Raw genomic sequence first — 26,895 nt, 5'->3', positions numbered from 1 at the left:
TCTCACCTCCCAGCATATACGGTTCCTTAGGATTATTAATCCCCAAATGCATTATTCTACATTTCTTTGCACTGAATTTTAGTTGCCAGGCATTAGACCATTCCTCTAACTTTTGCAGATCCTTTTTCATATTTTCCACTCCCTCTTCGGTGTCTACTCTGTTACAAATCTTGGTATAATCTGCAAAAAGGCACACTTTTCCTTCTAACCCTTCAGTAATGTCACTCACAAACATATTGAGTAGGATCGGCCCCAGCACTGAACCCTGAGGGACTCCACTACTCACCTTTCCTTCCTCCGAGTGACTTCCATTAACCACCACCCTCTGGTGTCTGTCCGACAGACAGTTTCTAACCTAGTTCACCACTTTGGGGCCTAACTTCAGCCCTTCAAGTTTGTTCAATAGCCTCCTATGAGGAACCATATCAAAGGCTTTGCTGAAATCTAAGTAAATTACATCTAGCATATGTCCTCGATCTAGCTCTCTGGTCACCCAATCAAAAAATTCAATCAGGTTCGTTTGGCACGATTTACCTTTTGTAAAGCCATGTTGCCTCGGATCCTGTAATCCATTAGATTCAAGAAGTACACTAACCTTTCTTTCAGCAACACTTCCATTATTTTTCCAACAACTGAAGTGACGCTCACTGGCCTATAGTTTCCTGCTTCATCCCTGTGACCACTTTTGTGAATAGGGACCACATCCACTCTCCTCCAGTCCCCAGAAACCACTCCCATCTCCAGAGATTTATTGAACAAGTCTTTAATAGAACTCGCCAGAACCTCTCTGAACTCCCTTAGTATCCTGGGATGGATCCCGTCTGGTCCCATCGCTTTGTCCACCTTCAGTTTTCCAAGTTGCTCATAAACACTCTCCTCCATGAACGGCGCAGAATCTACTCCATTTTCTCGTGTATTTTTGCCAGACAATCTCAGTCCTTCTCCAGGATTTTCTTCTGTGAACACAGAACAGAAGTATTTGTTTAGCACATTTGCTTTTTCCTCATCACTCTCCACATATCGGTTCCCAGCATCTTTTAGTTTAGCAATTCCAATTTTCATCTTCCTCCTTTCACTAATATATCTGAAAAAATTTTTGTCTCTCTTTTTTTACATTTTTAGCCATTTGTTCTTCCACCTGTGCTTTCGCCAGACATATTTCTCTCTTGGCTTCTTTCAGTTTCACCCTGTAGTCCTTTCTGCACTCCTCTTATTGGGTTTTTTTATATTTCACGAACGCCAACTCTTTCGCCTTTATTTTCTCCGCCACTAGTTTGGCGGCTTCCTTTTTATCTTGTTTTTATTTATTTTCTTCACATAAAGGTCCGTAGCTATTTTTATCACTCCCTTCAGCTTAGACCACTGTCTTTCCACTTCTCTTATGTCCTCCCATCCTAACAGCTCTTTCTTCAGGTACTCTCCCATTGCATTAAAGTCTGTACGTTTGAAATCTAGGTCTTTAACTATCGTATGGCCGCTCTCCACTTTAGCCATTATATCAAACCAAACTGTTTGATGATCGCTACTTCCCAGGTGAGCACCCACTCGAACATTAGAGATACTCTCTCCATTTGTGAGGACCAAATCCAATATCGCTTTTTCCCTCGTGGGTTCCTTCACCATTTGTCTGAGCAGAGTCTCTTGAAAGGCATCCACAATCTCCCTACTTCTTTCCGATTCCGCAGATGGAACATTCCAGTCCGCATCCGGCAGGTTGAAATTTCCCAACAGCAGCACCTCCTCTTTCCTTCCAAACTTTTGGATATCCACAATCTTTACATAGAGAGCTACTCCTCCACCTTTTCGACCATCTCTGACCTGAAGGGAATAGACTTAGTAAGAAAGAGATTGTTCACTCTCTCCAAGGTAGAGAGAACGAGAGGGCACTCTCTAAAGTTAAAAGGGGATAGATTCTGTACCAACGTAAGGAAGTTCTTCTTCACCCAGAGAGTGGTAGAAATCTGGAACGCTCTTCCAGAGGCTGTTATAGGGGAAAGCACCCTCCAGGGGTTCAAGAAAAGGTTAGATAAGTTCCTGCTGAACCAGAACGTAAGCAGGTAAGGCTAGACTCAAATAGGGCACTGGTCTTTGACCTAAGGGCCACCGCGTGAACGGACTGCTGTGCACAATGGCCCACTGGTCTGACCCAGCAGCGGCAATTCTTATGTTCTTAAGGATTATAGGCATCACTAATAATAAAACTCTAAGCGCGCATTCGCACTCCTACCTGCGTGATCATGAGTCCATGGCAGGTAGGAGTGCGCATGCGTGCTTAGGGTTCTATTAACTTGGGAGGAAATGCCCGGGGCCTCCAGAGTGCAGAGGGGCGGCAGCCACAGAGGCGGTACGGGCTGACGAGTGGCGGCGGAGAAGCAGCGGCACTGGTGGCAGGAGTAGGAACTCTGAGGGGAGTGCGACCAGGAAATTGTCTTGAGGCGACGGGTGTCGGAGGAAGAGGAGCAGCAGCAGCAGGAACTGAGGGGACTCAGGGAGGGAGGTAACAAGAAGGGAGAAGGCCTACTGCTGGACACGAGGAGCAGGGAAGAGGTGCTGCTGGACACGGGGGAGGTAAAAGGAAGGGAGAAGGGCTGATGCTGGACAGGGGGAGCAGGGAAGAGGTGCTACTGGACACGGGGGAGGTAAAAGGAAGGGAGAAGGGCTGATGCTGGACAGAGGGAGCAGGGAAGGGGTGGTGGTGGACAGCCGAGGAAAAAGAGAGAAAAAGAACGAAAGAAAGACAGACAGAAAGCGGCCACATGTATTCTAGCACCCGTTAATGTAACAGGCTTAAAGACTAGTTACTTAATAATTTTGATTTATTATTTGCTTTTGATTTAGTAGACCATAATTTAGTATTCTTGGAATGACGTGAATTGGGCATTTTTGGTAAAGATTTGAGTTGGTTTACATAATTTTTAATATTAAGTTTTACAATACAGTACTAAAAAAAGCAAGGAAGAACTACGGTGATAAAATCTCCAGATCCAACAACCAGAGTAGTACATTATTCAACATTTGTCGCTCCTTAACTTCTAAAAACGACTCCACCTTGCTCCCCTCTTCTCCTTCAGCCGATGTTCTAGCAAAATTCTTCAACGAAAAGGCCATTACCTTGAGATGCTCCTTCCCACCTGCAGTCTCCTGGTGCCAACCGACTCCAACCCTACCCTAACGGTCTCCAACCCTATCCCAGTCGACAGATCCTGGACTGCCTTTGAGCACGTTTCCGAATCCCTGGTCTATAAACTCTGCCTCAAACTGAAATCCTGCAACTGTACCTTGGACCCATTCCCCTCCTACCTATACGAGAAAATTCCCGCACAGGCCATCTCATCCCTTACCAAACTTATAAACTCTGCCCTACATTCGGGCCTTTTTCCCCTAGAAATGGGACATATTGCCTTGACCCCACTACTGAAAAAATTTGACCTAGATCCTTCCACACCATCCAGCTATCGCCCAATAGTAAACATCCCTCTCCTAACCAAGTCCTAGAGTCCATCATATCTACCCAACTCTCATCCTATTTAGAGAAATTCTCTATTCTCCTACCTTACCAATATGGCTTTCATCCCAACTTCAGCACCGAATCCCTATTGACCTCCTTAATCTCAAAGGTTCAACAACTTCATTCTTGTAATAAGTTCGCCGTTCTTTTACAATTTGACCTTTATGCAGCTTTTGATGTTGTCCATCATGATATTCTAGTTTACCAACTCTCCGAGATAGGAATCAACTCCACAGTCCTTGACTGGTTCTCGAAATTCTTACTTTCTCGCTCTTACACTGTCAACATGAATGGCACCTCATCCTCCCCCTGGAAACTGACATGTGGAGTCCCGCAAGGCTCACCTCTATCTCCTATTCTTTTCAACAACTATATGTCTTCCCTAAAACTCCTCCATCTATCTCCCCTAGAAACACTTTACACTTATGCTGAAGACATCCTTGTCCTCCTTGAGACCAACTCAAACCTCACTAACCTCTCTGAGAACATATCCTCATGTATAACAAACCTCCAATCCAGGGCCCACACCGTGCAAATGAAACTGAACAAGTCCAAAACAAAACTACTTTGGCTCGGCCCAAAATTAGACCAACTACCCACCTTTATCCCACTGTCCTCTGGCTCCACTCTGCAGCTTGAGTTCTCAAACAAAGTTCTGGGTATCATCATTGATTCTACATTGTCCTTCAACGACCACCTCAATTCCTTGGTAAAATAAAAATGCTTTTTCAGCCTTCACATGCTGAGGAAAGTGAGATCCTGTTTCCATCAAAAACACTTTGCCATTCTTGTCCAATCCATCATCCTTTCCAGACCAGACTGGACTATTGCAACTCTATCTACTTAAGCCTAACAAAGAAAAACCTTCAAAGATTTCAGCGAATTCAGAATGTCGCGGCTAAGCTTATCTTCGCAAAAAGAAATTTGACCATGTCTTACCGCTCCTGTCCAAGCTTCACTGGCTTCCGATAATCTCCATGGTCCACTTTAAATGCACCTGTCTAACTTTCAAGATCCTACACGGCATCCTTCCTCCCTTTATTCCACTTTCTTGGAATTCCTCAAATCCTAATTTCACCAGATCCACCCAAAAATTAAAACTATCCTTCCCCTCATTAAAAGGCATATCCCATGCAGGAAAACTAGGGACCTTCCTCCCCTTCAGAATCACTGAGCTCTGGAACAACCTTACCTCCCCTCTTCAGAATCTGAGCTCCCTCCAACTTTTCCGTAAACATCTGAAAACCTGGCTATTCTCAAAAAATACTTCCTCCCTCTCTGGTATACTAAGCCCTCTAAACATTCTTTATACTATGGCCTTTAACCCTTCATTGGAGTTCCTTTATATCCCAACTCCTGTAAACCGTGTCGAGCTCTGCGATTGTGGAGAGGATGTGGTATACAAACCTAAGGTTTAGTTTAGTATATAAAACTTAAAAGCATTAAATTTGAAGGCTCTATATTTAATTCTTGGAATGCAATCTGTGAAGTTCCATAAAGCTCCATTGTCACCCTGCTCTTTTCAACATTTTTATAATGTCTTTTGGCTCATAACCTTCCGAATGAAAAGTTCAATTCTTTACTTATGCAGATGATATAACATTACTAGTAACCAGTTACTTTGAATCCTTTAAGTGCAGTATTGACGGTGAGAAAATGTATATTTACTAATCTAATCTGGTTACTTTTAATGCGCTTAATCCCTGCATTAGGTCCATTAAGTGGTTTACCAAAAGTGAGAACTTACAGTTTATGGTTTGATCTCTTGCTTCCTACCATACATTGAGGACTTGATATAAACTGTATAATTTTCACAGATTCTTCATTTAGAAGTCCTTTTACTAAGGCGCGCTAACCAATTTAGTGCGCGTTAAATACTAAAGCGCCCATCGAATATAATGGGTGTCTTAGCATTTAGCGCACGCTAAATCGGTTAGCGCAGCTTAGTAAAAGAACCCCTTAGACTATTTTATTTGTCATACCATTTAGTATTTTTTAATTTTAAGTTGATTCTTGAAATGTATTAATTACAAAATTTCAATAAAGTAAAAAAAAGAAAAAGAAAAAACCCAAACAGAGACAACCATTTTAAATACTTTTCAAAGAGATACATTTTCAAATGTGTCCAAAGCATGTAAAATATTTGAATTTTTATTCAAGAGCTGCACTGCTTGAAAATAAAAAGTTTCAAGAGATTTTTTCATAGACATACAGTAATATGTATGCCTCTTCATAGTAATGACAACCAGATTACAGTGGAACCTTGGTTTACGACCATAATTCGTTCCAGAAGCATGCTCGTAAACCAAAATACTCGTATATCAAAGCGAGTTTCCCCATAGGAACTAAGGGAAACTCGCTTGATACGTTCTCACCCACCCCCACCCCCCGAGGCCAGCAGTGCTGCTCTACCCCCCCCCCCCGAGAACCGACATTGCTCCCCCTGAAGGCCCACCTCACGATCTGGTATCCCCCCCGCAATCTGCATCCCCCAGCACTTACCCCCCCCCCGAGAATCGACATTGCTCCCCCTGAAGGCCCGCCTCACGATCTGGTATCCCCCCCGCACCCACCAGAACACGCTGCTTACCCCCATCTGGCACCAGCACCAACGCACAGGACATACTGGTGCCGGTGCCCGAAGATCCGCGTCTTCTTCTTTGCTGGGCCTTGAGCATCTGCGAGATCTCCAAGAATCTGGGAGAGAGTGTGAACTCGAAGGCCTTGAGCATGCGCAGATGCTCAAGGCCCAGCAAAGAAGACGACGCAGATCTTCGGGCACCGGCACCGGCATGTCCTATGCGTTGGTGCCGGTAACAGATGGGGGTAAGCAGCGTGTTCGGGTGGGTGCTGGGGAATGCCAGATCGCGGCGGGGGGAGTGGGGGGGAGGTGGTGCTATGCGAGCGAGGGGATGCCGGATCGCAGGGGGGAGGGTGTCGGATCCTGGGGGCCTTGCTCGCAAATCGAGGCAAGCTCGGTTTCTGAGGGGCCGATTTTGCGAATGTTTTGTTCATCTTGCAAAACACTCGCAAACCGATGCTCTCGTAAACAGTAGTACCACTGTATTTAGATGTATAAAAGAAAAACTGTATAAAATCTTAAACACATAAGTTAAAACCGATATAAGCAAATATAGGCAAACCATGTAGAGAAACCATTAAAGGAGTTGCATGGAGAACCCTTTTGTTAACTTAAAAATCAGTCTAGCAGATGTGCTTTGCATGTAAAGTCCTAGTCAAATTTCTGTAAATTACGATTAAATAAGAATAAAACAAAACTTTTAAGGATGGGTATCCCTGAGGATATTGGGCCCTTTTCTAAAACAGTGATAACACTACAATACCCTTTAAATCTACATCAAAAGTACTGGAAACAATTTTAAGTCTATTACTGATCATGAACAAACAGGTCTGCTGTAACAGCTAAAGCATTTTGGAAGCTAAATTTACTTAAACAGATTGTTCTTTATGGAAATAAGATCAAATTTCAAATGCTACCGACATTTTTTGAATTAAAGCTTGCCTGTGAAATTATAGAGTAGACTTCAATTATTACAAAAGACAGCAGCCAGAATGCTCTGCAGCTTAAAGAAATGGGAAAGAATTACAAACATATGATTTTCGCTGGATGCTTTGGACACCCAAGATCCAATTTAAAATGTTTGGGGTTTTTTAAATCCTATATGTCAAGTACCATCATATATGACCTCATTAATTACTCTACCTCCTAGGAAATGAATCTGTTCCAATCAATACCTAATTTTAGCCTCCTTTTAAGAAGCCACGTTAGGATTCTTTTTTGATTTTTTTTAAATCACTAGCCGCGGTGGCATTAGCTCCAATGCTCATAGAGATTCCTCGAGCATCAGAGTTTTAATCACCATGGCAGGCGATAAAAAAGCCTAACGTAGCTTCATAAAAGGGGGGGAGGGGTGTTATATTTTCCTGAAATCAGAAGTATTCAATTAAAAAAATTCTTGATTTGAAATACTCCTCCTGTTTCTTTGAGGAATTTGACTACCTATCATGTCACTGTAATTTGAAGACACTTCTTTTTAGAAAAAGTTTTCCCATCAAGTAAGAGATTATGATTTTTGTCTCTTTAATATTGTAGCAAATAGTTATTTAATTCTCTTTTAAATCCACCCTGGAATACTGTGGTAAAGTACAGTAAGTCCAGGGTACAGTAAAGTCACTATTGGCTTCAGTATTAGTCCTCTGGTGATACCATCCACAGCAAAAACTGTCTTTACGGTCTTCAGATCGAGAGTCCTACCACAGAATGTGGCCAAAGGGGTATGTCCAAAGAGGAATATCCTTTTGGAGCTTCTTCAGAGCACATGCAGATGATTATCTACCATTCCAGTCTTGATAGGGCAGTGTAATGCAAACTGTGTGCCTCCCAGAGATTTCAAGTGTGCCACGGCACACTGGACAGGAAGAGAGGCTCCAGCGCGGACATCAGCTGACTTGCATCTTCCTGCCTTCTACCGATATGCTGCTGAGACTCCTGCTTTCCTCTTATTTTCTCCCCACCCCCGAACCAGCAACGGCAGCTCACTGTGTGCTTTTAACTTAGCCACACAGTTTCTGCTAGCAGTAGTTTAGCCGTGGTTTCATCAGTCAGCCTCGGGGCCTTTGCTAGGTCAGCCCACTTCAATGATGCGAGGCGGGCCAGCCAAGCAAAGGTCCCGAGGCTACCAAAACCGCGGCTATACTACTGCTACCGGCAGCTGTGTGGTTAAGTTAAAAGTACACAGTGAGCTGCCGCTAGGCTAGAGAAAGGAGGGGTATTGCTGGAGAGGGAAGGAGGGAAGGGAGGAGAGTTAATGTTTGATAGGGGGAGGAGGGAAGGGAGAAGGGTTACTGCTGGACATGGGGAGAGGGAGAGGTGCTGCTAGACAGGGGGGAGGGAGAAGGGGTACTGCTGGACAAGTTTCAAGTTTCAAGTTTATTAGTTTTTCATATCCCGATCATAAAGTAAATATCTGACCGGTTAACAATAAAAATTTAAAATAGAAGAGTAGGAACGAGTTAATAGTGTATTAAAGAGTATAGGGGAAACATATTAAACATATACAGACAAACACGATCGTGAGGATAGATGGGGAGGAGGGGAAAAGTTACATGATATTAGAAGAAATGATATAGTGGTATGGGAAAGAACATGAAGGGTAATTGTGCGTGATGTTATGAGATGCCCTAATGAAGAAAATAAGAATCAAGAGAGTGTTGAAAGATTAATAGATGAAGTAAGGATTAGGATTTGGTAAAGGCATCTTGGAATAGGAAAGTTTTAAGATTGGTTTTGAATTTTTGTAGATGATTTTCGTCACGAAGAAATTGAGGGAGAGAATTCCATAAGGTTGGAGCAGTAATAGAGAAGTTAGTTTTCCTGGTATAGTAGGACTCTTTTAGGGACGGAACAAAAAGAAGTTTTTGATCGGTGGATCGTAAGGATCGGGGAGAACTTTTGGGAATTAATAATTTATCGAGAAATAAAGGTAAGTGAGATTGTTTGATTTTGAAGATAAGCAGTAAGATTTTGTAGGTTATGCGATGTGTGACTGGGGGGAGGAGGGAAGGGAGAAGTACTGCTGGTCAGGGGCAGGAGAGAAGGGGTACTGCTGGATGGTGGAAGGTAAAAAGAAGGGAGAAGAGGTGCTGCTGGACCTGGCAAAAAGGGAGGAAAAGGTGCTACACATTGCAGGGAAGAGTGAGATGGTGCATGGGGAGAGAACATGTTGGGTTGGGGGGTGGGAAAGAGGGATGCCACTAGAGGGAAGAGGCAAGGGCAGAGAGAGAAAGTGTGCAGGAGACAAAGTGTTGGACTCATGGAGAGGGCAAGATGAATAGGGAGGACAGAAAGGAGAAATGTTACACTCTGGGGAAGGGGGAGAGGGCAGAGAGTAAAAAGATGGACTCATGGAGGGAGAAAGAAATGTTGGTTGGGGAAGGGAAGGAGGACCAGAGGAGAAACATGCAGGAGGAAGAGAGAAAAAAGTGTTGGACTGGTGAAAAGGAGGGAGAAATGTTGGACTGGGAAGGGGGGGGCTCAAGAAAGGAGGAAGGGAGATGGACTGTAGGGGGAAGAAAGGAGGAAGGGAAAGAGAAATGTTACACTGAGGGGAAGGAGAGATGACTAAAATAAGGAAGGGATATCAGACCAGGAGATGGACTGCAGGGGGAAGAAAGGAGGAAGGGAAAGAGAAATGTTACACTGGGGGGAAGGAGAGATGACTAAAGGAAGGGAGAGATATCAGACCAGGGAATGGAAGGAAAAAAGGGGAGTCTGGTAGTTATAGAAATAATAATAATAGTAGTAGTAGTAGTAGTAGTAGTATTAGAAGTAGTAGTAGAAGAGAGAGATGCCAGATTATGGGAAGGAGAGGAGAGATATCATAGACTGGGAAGGGGGGAAAGGAAGGCAAGAGATATCCGACCACTGTAGGGGGGAGGGGAAGGAGGGCGATATTGGACCACTGGGGAGAAGGAGAGAGATGTGTCACACTATGGAAATAGGGAGGGAAGGAGAGAGACATAGGAAGGGAAGGTAAGACATAGGAAGGGAAGGTAAGACATGGAAAAGTAGATTTTGAGAAGAAAGCAGAAAAATTGAATATTAAGCTAATGCCAAAGATGGATGCAAGGCAGAAAGTGAAGACGAAGAGAAAAACAGTTAATGGATAAGAAGGCCCTGGAAACAGTTAAAAGCACAGAAAAATAAAGTCACCAGACAACAAAGGTAGGGAAAATGATCTTATTTTCAATACAGATTGAAATGTCAGTTTTGAGAATTTATATTTTCTGTGTATATGAAAAATGAATGGAAAAAATTGCATTACAATTAGTAAAGGGGGCAGGATCTGTGGAAGAGCTTGGGTGTGTCTAGGGTGGAGCTTAGGAGGTTTGTGGTTGGGGGTACTCAGTTGATATTTCTTAGACTTCCCTGCCGGCACCCGCTACTGGCATTTCAGGGCCTGTCTGGAGGGCCTCTGCGCATGTGTGGCTGTCAGCGTGATGCAATCTTGGCAATGTCTACGCACTTCTTGGTGCCTCGAGCTGTAACCACTACTTTTAGTGTGCTTCGGCTCGAGAACGTTTGGGCGACACTGTGATAGGGAAAAGCAAATTTGACAGCAGTGAAATGGAACATTGATGCTAACTACGGACATTTTCTTATTTTGAAAACGAGCACATTCGCCACTGGATTTCTGTGCACCCTCCGCAAAACTTCTAAACTCTGATTAAATGTCATATTGAAAATGTCTCTCCAAGTTTGATAGCTGGCAGCAAAAGGAAGCTTAAAGAAGAGAAATGATCAAAGATTAATACAGTAGATAATAACAAAATGTTGCTAGTATCCACTAACCCCATCAACTAAAATACAAACTCACCAATATAAAACCAGCAGTTAGAATGCAACAAGCTTTCTGTCCAGAGGCGGCATATCTCACTTTCAGTAAGAGCTTCTACTCCATAATAAGCCTGATATTCCACCTTTGGTAACACATAGATAGGATAGTGCTGTTAAAAGAGGGGGGAAAAAAGTTTTAGAGTTGGCCTGGAAGAGGACAATTTTATGAAAGATTTTTTTCTGTATACAGCAAGGATCTCAAAGTCCCTCCTTGAGGGCCGCAATCCAGTCGGGTTTTCAGGATTTACCCAATGAATATGCATTGAAAGCAATGCATGCACATAGATCTCATGCATATTCATTGGAGAAATCCTGAAAACCCGACTGGATTGCGGCCCTAAAAGAGGGACTTTGAGACCCCTGGTATACAGTATAAAGCCGGTTTTACATGCTGAATATTGTGCAGGTATATAGCACAGTTACTTACCGTAACAGGTGTTATCCAGGGACAGCAGGCATATATTCTCACATGTGGGTGACGTCATCTACGGAGCCCCGGCGCGGACAGCTTTTCAAGCAAACTTGATTGAAGTTTCAAGTTTGCACACTGCACCACGCATGTGCATGCCTTCTCGCCCACTAGAGGGCGCATCCCACCTCGTGGTCCTCAGTTCCATAACTAGCAAGGAAGCCATCCCCGGGGAGGCGGGCGGGTTGTGAGAATATATGCCTGCTGTCCCTGGATAACACCTGTTACGGTAAGTAACTGTGCTTTATCCCAGGACAAGCAGGCATGATATTCTCACATGTGGGTGACCTCCAAGCTAACCAAAACAGGGCAGGTGGGAGGATGGCAATTTAGGAAAACAGATTTTGCAACACTGACTGGCCAAACCGGCCGTCACTCCTGGATAGAGTGTCCAGACAGTAATGAGAGGTGAATGTATGAACCGAAGACCAAGTGGCAGCCTTACATATGTCCTCCATCGGAGTGGATCGGAGAAAGGCTATCGAAGCTGCCATTGCTCGGACCTTGTGCCCCGTGACTCGACCCGGGGGAGGAAGGCCAGCCTGAGCGTAGCAAAAGGAAATGCAAGCGGCCAACCAGTTAGACAGAGTGCGCTTGGAAACTGGATGCCCTAATCGATTGGGATCGAAGGACAAAAACAATTGAGGAACCTTCCGATGAGACCTGGTGCGTTGAAGATAATATGCCAACGCCCTCTTACAGTCAAGCGTGTGAAGCGCCGTCTCGCCAGGGTGGGAGTGGGGCTTCGGGAAGAACACAGGAAGGACAATGGACTGATTGAGGTGGAAGTCAGAAACAACTTTAGGTAAAAACTTAGGATGGGTGCGGAGAACCACCTTGTCGTGATGAAAGACAGTGAAAGGAGGGTCCGCAACCAAGGCTTGCAACTCCCCGATCCGCCTGGCGGAGGTGAGGGCAATCAGAAACACCGCCTTCCAAGTCAGAAATTTCAAGAGGGACTTGTTGAGTGGCTCAAAAGGGGGTTTCATCAGTTGAGCCAGAACCACATTCAAATTCCACACGACAGACGGAGGCTTAAGAGGGGGACAAACCCTGAGTAACCCTTTCATGAAGCGTGTCACCAAGGGATGGAGTGACAGAGGGCGTCCATCCAGAGGTTGGTGGAAAGCAGAAATCGCACTGAGATGAACCCGCACCGAAGTGGTTTTCAAGCCAGAGCGCGACAAATGAAATAAATAGTCTAAAACCGAGGATACCGGAACTGATACCGGATCCAGGTGAAAAGACGAACACCAGGTGGAAAACCTGGTCCATTTCTGCGCATAGCAAAGCCTCGTCGAGATCTTGCGGGAGGCTTCCAATACCTCCCTCACCGATTGAGACAGGTCCGGAGGAGTCAGGGAACAAGAAACCAGGCTGTCAGGTGCAATGACTGCAGATTGGGATGTAACATGGATCCTTGACTCTGAGACAGCAGAGAAGGAGAGACAGGCAGGGGAAGAGGCTCCCTGGCACTGAGCTGGAGCAGCAGGGAGAACCAGTGCTGACGCGGCCACCGAGGTGCTATGAGAATCATCGTGGCCGTGGACGATTTTAGGTGTACCAACGTTCGCATGATCAGAGGGAACGGAGGGAATGCATACAGGAACCTCCCTTCCCAGTCGAGTAGGAAGGCATCCGCTTCCAGACGGTCCTGCGAGTACATCCGAGAACAATATAGTGGTAGTTTGTGTGTCTCCGGAGAGGCAAACAGATCCACCTGTGGCGTTCCCCAGCGAGCGAAAACCTCGCGCAGAACTGCTGAGTGTAGAGTCCACTCGTGCGGTTGCAGAAGTCGACTGAGTTTGTCCGCCAGGCAATTCCGTTCTCCTTGGATGTAGACCGCCCGGAGGAAGATGTTCCGGGAGGCCGCCCACTCCCAAAGGCGAAGAGCCTCGGAACAGAGGGGCCAAGACCCCGTTCCCCCCTGCTTGTTCACATAGTACATTGCCACCTGATTGTCCGTGCGGACGAGGACCACCTGGTCCTGCAATATGTGAACGAAGGCTCGAAGTGCTAGGAAGATGGCCCGCAGCTCTAGCATGTTGATATGACACTGACGGTCTTCTGCCGACCACAGGCCCTGCGTGCGAAGACCGTCGAGATGGGCTCCCCACGCGTACTCCGAGGAGTCCGTGGTCAGGACCTTGCGAAAAGGCGGAGTGCGGAACAATAGCCCCATGGACAGATTTGAAGAGTCTGTCCACCAACGCAGCGATTTCCGCAAGGGCGGAGTCACCGAAATGAGGCGAGACACCGGGTCGCACTCCTGACGCCACTGGGACGCGAGGGTCCACTGAGGGATCCTCAGATGTAGCCTCGCAAACGGCGTGACATGTACCGTCGAGGCCATATGGCCCAGCAGCATCATCATGTGCTTGGCCGACACCCTCGATAGTTGAGAGACCTGGCGGCTCATCCGTACCAAGGCTTCCAACCGCTGGGTCGGCAGGTAGGAGCGTAGGCGTACCGTGTCCAGTACCGCACCTATGAATTGAAGAGACTGAGACGGCCTCAACTGAGACTTTGGAAAGTTTATCTCGAACCCGAGAGTTTGCAGGAAGGCAATAGACTGTCGGGTCGCTGAGATAACCCCCTCCCTGGTCGGGGCTTTGATGAGCCAATCGTCCAGGTAAGGGAACACATGGAGTCCCCGTGACCTGAGGGCTGCCGCAACCACCACCATGCACTTCGTGAATACTCGTAGGGACGCGGCCAGGCCGAAGGGCAGTACCCTGTATTGGAGGTGGAGGTCCCCCACCTGAAATCGTAAGAATCTTCGACAGGCGGGGTGCACCGGAACATGGGTGTATGCTTCCTTCAGGTCGAGGGAGCACATCCAGTCCCCTTCCTCCAAGAGGGGATACAAAACCGGGAGAGATAGCATTCGAAACCTCTCCCGGGCCAGGAATTTGTTGAGCTTCCTGAGGTCCAGTATGGGGCGCAGGTCCCCGGTCTTTTTTGGGACCAAAAAGTAGCGGGAGTAAAACCCCGTACCCCACTGGTCCTTGGGGACCGGCTCGACCGCCCGAAGCTTCAAGAGGGCTTTGGCTTCGGTTATAAGGGTTGGTAGCTGCGAACGGTTGCAGGGGACTAAACTTGGGGGACTGTCCGGCGGCGAGGACACAAAGTTGAGCGAGTAGCCCTCGGAGACGATCCGGAGCACCCAAGCGTCTGAGGTAATCCCGGTCCATGCCTCCCGGAAGGACCGAAGACGCCCCCCGATAGGAAGGGGTTCCTGTGAAAGTGCGGAGGGGAACCCGCCCCGTCCGCTCAGCCCGTCAAAAGGAAGGCGCGGGCTTAGAAGGGCCCTGCGCCGGGGCTTGGGTTTGTCCCCCTCTGCCTCGCTGAGACGGACGTCTCGGAGGCGGTCTCGAGAAAGCCGGGGTCGACTTTTGAGGGTATCGGCGCGGCGGAGGCCGAAAAGGTTTCTGCGGCGGGGGCCTAGGTTTGGGGCGGACCAGAGATGCTAGAGAGCGCTCCTGCTCCGACAAGCGCTTGGTCGCCGCATCCAATGACTCGTCAAATAACTCGGACCCCACACAAGGCAAGTCTGCAAGGCGTTCCTGCAGGTTTGGGTCCATGTCGAGGGTGCGAAGCCAGGCCAAGCGGCGCATGGCCACTGCGAGGGCCGACACCCTCGAAACCAGCTCAAAGGCGTCGTACACTGCATGGAATAGGTACAACCTCAATTGAGACAGGTTGGACATAAACTTATCGAATCCTGCTGCTTGGGAGTCCGGTAACGAGTTTCGATATTGAGGAAGGTCCTTCACCATACCACGCAAATAGGAGGAAAAGGTGAAGGCGTAATTTAGAACCCTGGTGGCCATCAGGGAATTTGAATAGAGGCGACGGCCAAACTTGTCCAGGGTCCGCCCCTCCCTGCCTGGTGGAACCGCCGCAGAAACCCGTGAGGGCTGTGATTTTTTAAGAGCAGACTCCACCAGAAGAGACTGGTGTGAGAGCTGCGCCTTATCGAACCCTTTAGGGGGAATCGTCCTATACTTCGATTCCATTTTTGAAGGTACAGACGTGACTGTAAGAGGGTTTGACAAGTTCTTCAGCCAGGTTTGCAGAAGGACACTGTTGAGAGGGAGTCTAGGCACCTCTCTAGGAGGAGTGGGGAGGTCCTGTTCCTCCAAAAATTCTTTGGAATACCGAGAACCTACCATCAGGTCAATCCCCAGGGCTTGGGCCATGTCCTGAACGAAGGATGAAAATGAGGACGGCCTAGCCTGGGGAGACGGGGTTCTCGACCGCCCCACCGAGGAGAGGGGGGAGGCCTCATGGGAATAATGAGGATCCCTAACAGATCCCGAATCCCAGGATCCCCTCTCCAGGGCCCTCGAGGGGGAAGGGGAAATTATCCTCCTCGCAGAACCCTTGGGTGAGGACCCCGGGGTTCGTGGGACACTCTCCCGTTTCCTCGGCGAGGCGGCCCGGGAAGACTTCCCACGAGGTGAGCGGAGGAGCCTCGGGTTGTCGAGGCGCAACTCCGACACCTGCAGCGCCTCGCCCCCGAACGACGAGGAACGGTCGCGCCGAGGCGAGCCTCGGGGCCGCTTAGACTTCCTCGATCGGCGCCCCGTCCGAGGTCGCGTCGAGGGCGAGGCGTGCCGGGAAGACCCGGAGGAAGAGGAGGAAAGACGGCGCACTCTGCGCAACTTTTCTTTGGGCCTTACACTCCGCTCAGGGGGTTCCCCCGAGGTCGAGGTCAGGGGCGGGGCCGAGACCGAGGTGAACGGGGCCACAGTACCCGAGACCGAGGTCGCCGAGGCCGGGGCTCCCGCGGTCGAGGGAGCCGAGGTCGGGGCCTCCGAGACCGAAGGCGCCCCGGCCGAGGTCGAGGCCGCCGGAACCGCAGCACGTTGCAACACTTCCAGGGCTCCCGACAGCTCCGATGAGATCAGAGCTCGGAGGAGGTCCTGGAAGGCCGGAATCCCCACGAAGGTGGGGAGTTCCGAGTCCGGGGCACACTCCCTGGAGGGCGACCTCGGTCTCGAGTATTCCCTCGGGGTGTGCGGAGTCGAGGTCCGATGCGGGGCCGGGGTCGACCCACCCGCCTTGGCCTGACTCGAGGATGGCTTCTTTGCTGAAGGGGATGGAACAGAGGACTTACCCGAAGCTGGCTTCACTGACGACGCCTTCGAGGAAGAGGGCCGAGGCGAGGCCGAGGCCCCCGAGGACGCCGAGGCCGAGGTCAAGGCCGGGGCCGAAGCCGAGGCCGACGTCGAGGCCTTAGGCGTGTCGACGGCGAACAATTCCGCCATTCTGGCCTTACGGCGACGGAGGGCCCTGTTTTGGAAGGTAGCACAGCGATCACACGACTCTGTCGGATGTTCGGGCCCAAGACAGACAATGCACCACCGGTGAGGGTCAGTGATGGAAAGCAACCTCTCACACCGGCTGCACTTTTTGAATCCCGTAACAGGACGGGACATCCACGAAGAAAAAGAAGAAGGCCGGGAACGTACCGCGGCCACGGCTTCCGGGAGCCCCCGGAGCCCAACGAAAAACGAAATACTTTTTTTTTTTTTTTGAAAAAGAACCGAAAAGAAAAACAGCACCGCGAACTAATTCGATGGAGAAAACAAACTAAAACGCGGCAGCTAGAAGGCAAAACACTGGAGCTCAGATCCACAGGGCTTTCTTGCTCCGCGGAAAAAATTGAACTGAGGACCACGAGGTGGGATGCGCCCTCTAGTGGGCGAGAAGGCATGCACATGCGTGGTGCAGTGTGCAAACTTGAAACTTCAATCAAGTTTGCTTGAAAAACTGTCCGCGCCGGGGCTCCGTAGATGACGTCACCCACATGTGAGAATATATGCCTGCTTGTCCTGGGATAACCACATGTTTAAGTACTTCAGCCTACAAGACTGTGTGTAGAACACAGCAACATATCAATGACAGCAGATAAAGACCAGAATGGATCATCTAATCTGTTCAGTAAGACGTATATAACTGCTACTCCATGCAGACTAACCCCTCCCTTCAGGTCGCTTGGTCCCCCCATTGTCCCGGATGCATTGTGGGCCCACCAGGACTGACAGGGAGAAATACTTAAGTACCTGAATAAATTAATTCATGTAAACCATTCTGAGCTCCCCTGGGAGAATGGTATAGAAAACCGAATGATCAGGTTACCCCCACTATGCTTTGTCTAGAGTTGTGTAACTCTGTTCAGTTTACTCCCTCTTTGGGGAAAATTTCTAGGTGCTAATATTTAAATCTGTGTAACTATTTAGAATATCAGAGCCTTACATGTGTAAATGCCTATGTTAACATTCTGTAAATATCCACTAAACTTACATAAATCACATTTTGCAAGAGGGTATAAACCATGGAAGAGCATGGATGGGACATAGGCATGGCATGGCTCCACTTCCATGAATAACTTACAGAGTACACATAATGTAGGCTCTATGGTAATAGACATAGAACTTGTATTCCTTAAATTCCATGGTACAGTTTTAAAGCGGATAATGTGAAAAATCTTAAAGAACATCAGCGATCCCAGCACAGACTCCTGGGAACCCCACTAATTACCCTTCTCCTTTGAGAATATTGACTATTTAAACCCACTCTCTGTTTTCTGTCTTTCAATCAGTTCTTAATCCATAATAGACCAAAAAACAACTGCAGACTATGTACAAGATGCAGGCACTGTTTATTTCAAACTTTAAGTTTCAAGTTTAATAAAATTTTGATTAATAGCTTAATCGTAATTCTAAGCGATGTACACAGTACTAAAATTACAAAATTTAGGGAACAATACAACGCATAACAAGAGCTAAGTCTTGGAGGACTATTGACAAACTTGACAAACCTATAAAACACTAGGGAGGGAAGGAAAGAAAGAACTACATGTTATTTGAAAGGAAGCAAGACATTCAAGGAGAATACATGAAGGTATGGGAAGTCAAAATGCTACAATGAGGTTATACAGCACTACACTTTTTTGGGCATTTGTTTGTTCCTTTTAATGCTGTCTGTCATAAAACCTTATCTACCACGGACCCCTGAAGAAGGCGTGTTGTCCGAAACACGGACCGTGTCGGGTCCCCTGTTTGGTAATAAGGTTGTATATGCCATTAAAGTTTGAAATAAACAGTGCCTGCATCTTGTACGTAGTCTGCAGTTGTTTTTTTTGCTTTGCTGTTTGATTTGCTGCAGTTCCTGTTGGATTTTTCTTTTGTTTGCATTGTCCTTAATCCATAATAGGACATTAGAAAGTCATGGGACAGGAGGTAATTTCCTCAGAAGTGTCATTAGGTACTTTGTCAAATGCCTTTTGAAAATTCAAATACACAATATCAACTAGTTCACCTTTATCTACATGTTCATTCATCCCTTCAAAGAGGCGAAGAGAGGAAGATGAAGTTGCAGCCAGCACCCTGAGCACCCCGAAGGACTGCTACTAATGCCTAACAGCCAAGCTCCTGACCAAGTCAAGGAAGTGAGCAAGTACTGAGGGCCTGAAACCCTGTGCTCCACAAATCTTCAGCACGCTGGTTATACAGGTCCTGAGGGATAAACCTGCCAGCTGCAGACAAACATCTTTTTCTCTCCAAGCAGGCAGAGCAGTCTTTGGTATCTCAAGACACCACAGAAAAAAAATCCCCTAACCCCCCCGGGCAAAACAATAAAGAAAGAAACAGAACAGATCAGAAAGACATCTTTATGCTTGCTTGCAGAAGGAAGAACTTTAGTTTAGTGTGAGATCATTTGGGACACAGAGGGAAGTTCAATGTGCCTTCAATACACATAAACAAATGGTGATCCGCTTAGGTTTTAAGTGAAATATAAATGTTAAAAATTTTATTGTATGTGTTCTTATATAACCCGCACAAAACTGTGGATGCAGCAAGTTATAAATTCTTTAAATAAATAAATAACATGGTCACGTTTTAATAAAGAATGACATCTTTCAAGGACCCTTGTATCTGTGGTAATACTATCCTTTGTCTTCTGGAATTCCATATTACCAAACCTCTGTGTTTTCTATTTATTTATTTTTACAAACAATAAGTATGACATATAGCTACCCTTTCTGTGGCCATTTTCACGGTCTGAGGCACACACACAAAACAATGCAGCAGTTACATATATTTGCCTATACTGAATTTTTACCAAAATTATTCAGTAAAAGAACGAAGCCATCAGTTTCCCCACTATTCTAAACGAGTAACAAGAAATAAAATATCTTACTTTTCGAAAAGTTTTTTTGTTATTTCTTGGCCTTGTTTCTGCTTTGTGAACACAACTGCGGATCAGTAGCAGCATGTCATCTAAGCTGAATAACTTGTACACAAGATTACCCTGGTCAGGTGCTGTGTATTCCGATTCATCTTCAGTAAGAAACTGAAGTTCACTTGAAAGAAAACCTGTAAATAAAAGAATGGAAAATTGCTTTGTTTAAGAAATCTGTAGTAAGTGCTCCCCTCTCCACACCAGGAGGTAAAAAGGTCTGATAGTCAGTTAAGCTATGGGAAAAAAATTTTAAAACTGATTTTAGCATTCCTCAAACTACTTGGGATGAAATCAATTGCTAAAGTTGCCTCTGCCTAATATTGGCCCTGTGTACCAGAGTGGTTTGAAAAATTTGGCAAAAAGCAAGTTAAATATATATTTTTAAAAGTTATATTGTTCAACATAGTAGTCCCCATTGAGGGTTGTACACTTAGGGCTGGATTCTGTATAGGATGCCCAGACTCAGCAGCCACCTAAGCGGCTTTTGAGAATCACACACAGGAGTCCTACATAGAATCGTGTCTGTCCTGATGGAGCGATGCCTAATCCTGCCTAACCACCCCAATTCTCTAACCGGCGTCCATGTCACAGGCGCTGGTTAGAGAATCGCATTGCCGCTGAGCTGATCGCGGGACCGGAATCTCCGTTGCAATCAGCTCAGCGGCTGCAGTAGGAAACTCTCTAGTCGGCCGGCAGGAGGGATACCCAGCTCCTTCTGCCAGAACCTCCTCCCCCAAAGATCACCGGCAGAAGGGATGCCCAGTCCCTCCTGCTGGAAACTCCACCCCCCAAGAAAAAAAAAGATCACCGGCAGGAGGGATGCCCAGTCCCTCCTGCCGGAAATGCCCCCATCCCTGAAGATGACCAGCAGGAGGGATACCCATACCAATCAGAAACATTTATGGCGCTCAAACATTCCCCATACATATTAAAGCAATAGATTATTGTTCTCTCATGGTTTTTGCAGCTGGCATAGTTTCCAGGTCTCACTGCGTCTTGTCATGTAAAAACTAACGTGTCAGCCATCATGCTGTGGCTTTCTTCAGGGTATGCTGTGAGCTCTGCAGTTTGTCTTTGTAAATAGTGGGTTCACTGACCTGACTGGGAACAGGGCATTCTGAGACGGGCAATTTTACCTTGCAGTTTAAAGGAAAATAAGGAAGTCCTGAAGTAGGTTTGGGCTTATTACATGTTTATATTTTAGTGTGTTGATATTTTTGGGCTTTCTGAATTTTTGGGGGGTATCCACTTAGGTAAACAGCCAGAATATAAATTAATAAACTAAAGCTATAAGTGCTAATTTTTGTTTAAATGTTAGAGATGGAGAGTAGGTGTTCCTGTGCTAATCAGTTAGTGCACCTATTTTAATTATTTTATTTATTCGATTTTATAGCCCATAGTTCCAGAAGAGCCTAGAACAGGTTACCACATACATAGTATAAATTGGAGTAGAGTGAGCAGATTTAGATTATTTACAGTTGCACTTCAGTTTTAACTATTATATTCAAGATAACTTAGATGTTGGGCTATTACCGAGTGTGTGTGTGCGTGGGGTCTGGTCTGATTTTGAACAAATACTAAGCAAGGATTTACCACAGTGATAAAAAATGGTTTTAGCACGTAGGAAAAGACACAAATAAGAGTGTGCTAAGGCCTATTTTAACCATGGCTTAGTAAAAGGATCACAAAGTTAGGGGCACTAAATCCTTTGAATATCGCACCTACAGCTTTTTATGCTAAATCTTTTTTTTATTGAAAATTCAATGGTCAAAGATACATCAGATTGGCTCAAATAGCAATTTGTCTTATATAATGTCATAGCCCACATATCTGAGCACTTATTCCTTCTCCTCCCCTGTTCCTCTAACTCCCCAGAACAAAGCAAATTAGAACTTTTAGCAAGGGCCAAACAAAAATGGCTGTCAGAAAGCTATACTGGCCCAATCAAAAAACCAAGAACACTAGCCTACAATGAATAACATCAATTAAGCAATTTGAATCAGAGAAGGATGGAATCATTCAAACATATAACAGATCAGAAAAATATTCAGTGGGAGTTGTGTTCTTATACTTCCTCAGAGACAACCCATGTCAGTTCCATCCAAATTAACTATGGATACCCCAAAATATTAATCCTCCCACAAAAAAAGATTTTACGAGAAGAGGCTATAATGTAGGGTTTCCCCTCCCAATCACAGACAGGATATCCTAAAAGGAATTCAAAAGGCTGCAAGCTCTAGGTGAGAGTATCTGAATATATATTCCCCATATAGACAAATATACGTACCTGTTTAGGCTTTGGAGTAAGCCTGCCATATTTCTGCTCCCATCAACATCAGGGCATGAAACCGATTTCTCCATGCCCAAAAAGATGTGTTGTCTGGCTTAATCCATATTCTAAGTATTATTTTTTGCCCACCATTCCCACCTTTCAAATCAACAAACATTGACATTGAACTGGCAAACAAAAATATTCATATTTGTCACAGAGAAACCCTGCTGGGGAGAGAGGTATCATTTGATAAAACAGTTGTTCCAAATAAGCAGTAGCCCTCCAAAAAGCTTTTTACTCTTATACAAGACCAAGACCAAAATGCATGAGAAAAAAAAAAAAAGTTTGTATGCTCATGGCATTTAAAACAAATCTGTGTTTCTACCCCTCCCAATTTATGAAGGTGCTATGGGGAAAAATATATCTAGTGAAACACCCTAAATTGACATTCCCTAAGGTCTGAATTAACTGTTATGGCAGGAATATGCTCACATCTCACGATAAAATTATACCTGTTCCATACATTGTAATACTTACTACATTATAATATTTACTACAAAACATTACAATTGAAAAAAACAAACAAACAAACAAACAAATATCTTAGGGTCAGATACTTGTACTTTTTTTCCAATCGCAATGTTTTGTAGTAAATAGGAAATATATAAATATTACAAATCTAATGTACAGAATAGCTGTAATTTTATTGTTTATTATTTTGAAACTATGTAATCAAAATTTGCCAAATATCCCCCACCCCTTTTACAAAGCTGCGGTTGAGGTTTCTATCGCAGTCCGGAGTACTAAATGCTTTGTCGCTCATAGGATTCCTATGAGCATTGGAACATTTAACTCTCCAGGCCGCAGTAGAAACCTCTACCGCAGTTTAGTAAAAGAGGGTCTTAAATAACTAGCATTTTCATCATCATTTGTTTATTCTATGCTTTTCCATCAAAATAGCATAATGCATGTTACAGCAAGTCAGAAATCTACACTAGAGGTCTGCACGGGAACAGAGATCGCGGGAATCCCCCCTAACCCACGGGACTCCCACGGGGAGGGAAGGCTTTGGAAGCAGGGTTCGTCCATATAATATAATGGACACGTCAGCCTTAGTAAAAGAGGGGGTTTATAAGTTAATTACCTGAACAGAAAACAAAAAAAAGGGTTCCACCAAAGAGATTCCACAAAGAAAACAACAGCGCAAACACAGATTCTCGGCGAGAGGAAGAATTAGAAGGCCTTGAGCATGCGCAGATGCATGCTCAAGGCCCGGCAGAGGCAGTAAGATCTTCAAGCGGCACCGGCACGTCCTGCAAAACACTCACAAACCGGGTTACTCGAAACCAAGGTTTGACTGTATTTATAAACACTTTTTGAGTAGGGTTCAAATCCCTGTCTAAGCTACTAGATTCTTAAATGGTTGGGCTATGGCTCTCACAAGGCGATTATGTACTCTGGACAGCCCCTCTAGAAAAAGAAGGTCCATGTCACGTAATCCTAGTCCACAGCAGCATTCTTTCTCCTAGGATGTCTCTGTTAGAGACTTGACCTCAATACTCCCAGTTATTTGGTTTGGATAAAATCAGAGGCTGAATTTTCCCTCTATAAATCTTTCCTCTTCATCTGATAAAGCATATACTTCCATCCCACCAATAAAAGTGAAAGAGATGAGAGTGAGGGAAACTCCACTGTCAGTTAAGAGCAGTGGTCTCAAACTCAAACCCTTTGCAGGGCCACATTTTGGATTTGTAGGTACTTGGAGGGCCGCAGAAAAAATAGTTAATGCGCCAAAAATAGCCCCTCCAGGGCCTGTAGCGGCTGAGAAGACTGAACTGTCCCAGACGCTAAAGCAGGCAAAAGCCGGCATCAGCTGAGAGAAAAAAACAGCTGAAAGGAAATCTCTCCGTGGACGGCAGGAAAAGACCGGACTTCCCTGCAAAGCTGTGCTAGCCGCGAGGCACTAGCAGCGGGGAGCCTTGGACACCAGCAACCGATGCCAATTAGACTTCCACAACTGCACCGGCCCAAACATCTGTCTTCAGGCCAGCCGCGAGTGCCTTGCGTCTGGACCAAATTGTGCACCTCTCCCCCTGAGAAGTGCTCAATTGCTCCATACGTGACCTAGCTGAAAGAAAAGTGCCGGTTAGTTGAAATATACAGTAATTTACAGCATATTTAAAGGGAAAGCAACTCTTTAGACCTCATTGCCTCAGGATTTTTTTTTCCTCACAGAACAGACTCCATTGGCTCTCTAAACAATATGCCTTACCACCAGGGGGTAAGGCTTACTGTTGAAGCACCTCTACAAAATTTTGGTGAGGTGGAGGAAGGTGGGGGAGGGACCCCACTCAAGACCTGCCGGATTTGACACCCCCAAGGTCGGACAGACCCCCCAAACAGGGTTCATCCAAGCCAATCCGGCAACAAAAAGGGACAAAAATTCCTAAAGAAATTCCAACAGCCCTACCAAGGGAGATGGGTACAGCTCACCACACCTGCTAGAGACTGAGAGAAGACTGAGGTAATTAGGGAGGGGTCACATGATATGTACAATTCCAAAGTTTTGTCTAAGTCTCCACCTGCTGGTCATGATGAGATATATACCTGCTTGTAACATTAACCCTATGCTGGTCTGGAGAGTTGCTAAAGAAGAAGTAAAATATTAAAAACAAAGAGAAGTAAAAAAATTAAAACTGAATACAAGAATAAGATATATAAAACAGATGCTATTTGAGTTCTACAAGCTGAGGAAGAGGCAACAGAGTCTTTCCCATAGTATGTTTTGGAAATTATGTGAGCTGGAGTCTAAGATGGACAAACAAATAGGAGGATGTAATTTAAAAACTGAAAAAAAAAATTTACACAAAGTAACTTACACTTTTGTGCTCCTGCTATCTGTGAAGCCCAATCTGTTCTGGTGAAACTGGAAGCGCTTCCTACAGCGGTACGACCAGGTTCTGAAGGTAAGGTTACATACGGCTTCATCAACAGCTGGGCAGCTGGGCAGTGAGCAAGATTAGTACTTTTATCAATATTTGCTACTGGCTGTTCATGAACTTTCCTGATACTTGGCTTTAAGAGTTGTTCTTGCATTTTTAAAATGTCCCCCACAGGATCAAATTCTTTACTTAATCTTTTTGAAGGATTTTTACCTCTACTTTTTTTCTGTTCTGGACTCAGACAAGTAGGAGGAGCCTGTATTTTATGTGAAATCTGCAAAGGGGAAAGGGATCTGGAAGTACCAATCACAGAACTTGGAGGAGAAAATAATTTATTGTTATCACAAGAATCATGTTTTTCAGTTGAAGTAACGATCACTAATCTTTCATCATCTGTATCACTGCTGCAAGAAGGCATCTTCTGATGAGGGCTCTGGCCGCATGTTGCTTGTTTAGAGTTATCAATTTTCATGGAATCATTTATCTCACTTTCAACACTGTCACCTTCTTTGATTTCAGCGGATTCCTTGAACAATAAGGTAGCATTTGAACCAGACAACCCAGTAGCACTACTAGAGAGAGTAGTTCTGCTCTGTTCCAGAATTTCACATTTCTTTTTTGCCTCCTCTGCCTCTGTGCCTACAGTAGACGACAGATGCTTCTCCATTCTTAACTTTTCTGAAAGAATGCTATTCAGATTTTGCTGTATCTCTGCAGTAGCTTCAATATGCAGTTTCCTTGAGGAATCAGATATTGTTCCAAATGTTTCCAGTTCAGTGACATCACCTTCAAAATCCACATTGTTGTTCACTGCATTCTCACTCTCTCGACACTTTCTGCTGTCATCAAAAAACTTAAAAGAAACAAGCAAAAAGATAAAGTGAAAATAAAGTGGTGGTAAGTCCAACTTTAAAATACACACTATAGAGCAGGGATCTCAAAGTTCCTCCTTGAGGGCCGCAATCCAGTCGGGTTTTCAGGATTTCCCCAATGAATATGCATTGAAAGCAGTGTATGCACATAGATCTCATGCATATTCATTGGGGAAATCCTGAAAACCCGAATGGACTGCGGCCCACAAGGAGGGATTTTGAGACCCCTGCTATAGAGCAAGTACCCTAGTTTGGTTATAGTGCTGCAGATTCATTCATTCTTTCATTTTTTTCCACAGCATTTGATATACTGCCATTCACTAGACTTCATGGTGATTTATAAGACCTAAAACTGAAACAGAACAAAGAATAAAGTAAATAGCATGAAAAGAATAATACAAAACAAAAACAATGTAGGACAAAATGAGTAGAAAGACAGAGGGGAGGGGAAATGGAATAGCATAACAAAATATGTCCAGAAGACTAAATTAAATACCATCAGCAGACACAAGGGAGAGAGACATAGAGAAAGAAAAGAACAGAAGGAAAGAAAGGGGGAGAAAGAAAAAATCCAAACAAATGAAAGAAAGAATCAAAAAGGGCCCTGTTAAGAAAGATCATGTTTCATGGGTATTAAAAAATAGTCTAAGAGAAAACTCTGGAAAAAGCCAAATTTTTAATAAGACCTTAAATTTCCTGTATGAAAGATCAGAAGGCATTCGGTTTCACAGGGTGGGAGCCGGATAGCAAAAGCCGGTGGCACATGAGGAGTCGACATGAATCATGGTGGCAGAGAGCTAAGGAATGTAAAGCATGAGTGGGAGTGTAAGGTATGAGTGTAGATTAAGCATACTGACAGATCAGTGTGAAAAGCCTTATAAACCAATAGAAGACTTTTATAGCATATCTGAGCAGTAACCAGAAAGCTGCTGTTGAAGAAAGAAAGATGATGATGAAAGAAAGGGTGTTGACATGAGCAAATTTCTTTGCCCCATAAATCTTCTTAACTTTAGGGTTCTGGACAAGTTGAAGCCTGTGGTTCAAATACAGAGGGTACCCTGCCAGAAGCGAGTTAAAGTAGACAATATGATGAAATATAGTATAATGACTTGAAGCAACGCCTTAAGGGCTCTAATCAAGGAGGGACTTCACAGATTTGATT

At 45.3% G+C, this 26,895-nt stretch overlaps 1 protein-coding gene across 2 annotated transcripts in view; it reads right to left on the bottom strand.

Annotated features, from left to right (window-relative positions):
* ICE2 (interactor of little elongation complex ELL subunit 2) overlaps positions 1-26,895 on the bottom strand; it is a 152,826-nt gene that overhangs the window by 58,263 nt on the left and 67,668 nt on the right. For both annotated transcript variants that reach the window (XM_033920479.1, XM_033920480.1), the window contains exons 9-11: positions 24,799-25,714; positions 19,606-19,781; positions 10,906-11,035 (exon numbers count right to left, since the gene is read on the bottom strand). In XM_033920479.1, the coding sequence (XP_033776370.1) occupies positions 10,906-11,035; positions 19,606-19,781; positions 24,799-25,714 (1,222 nt within the window). The remainder of the gene's footprint in view (positions 1-10,905; positions 11,036-19,605; positions 19,782-24,798; positions 25,715-26,895) is intronic.

The sequence above is a fragment of the Geotrypetes seraphini genome, chromosome 14 (assembly GCF_902459505.1).
Source record: "Geotrypetes seraphini chromosome 14, aGeoSer1.1, whole genome shotgun sequence".
Lineage (NCBI taxonomy): Eukaryota > Metazoa > Chordata > Amphibia > Gymnophiona > Dermophiidae > Geotrypetes > Geotrypetes seraphini.
The sequence above is the reverse complement of the archived record's forward strand: the minus strand, read 5'-3'. Positions and strand labels throughout refer to the sequence as shown.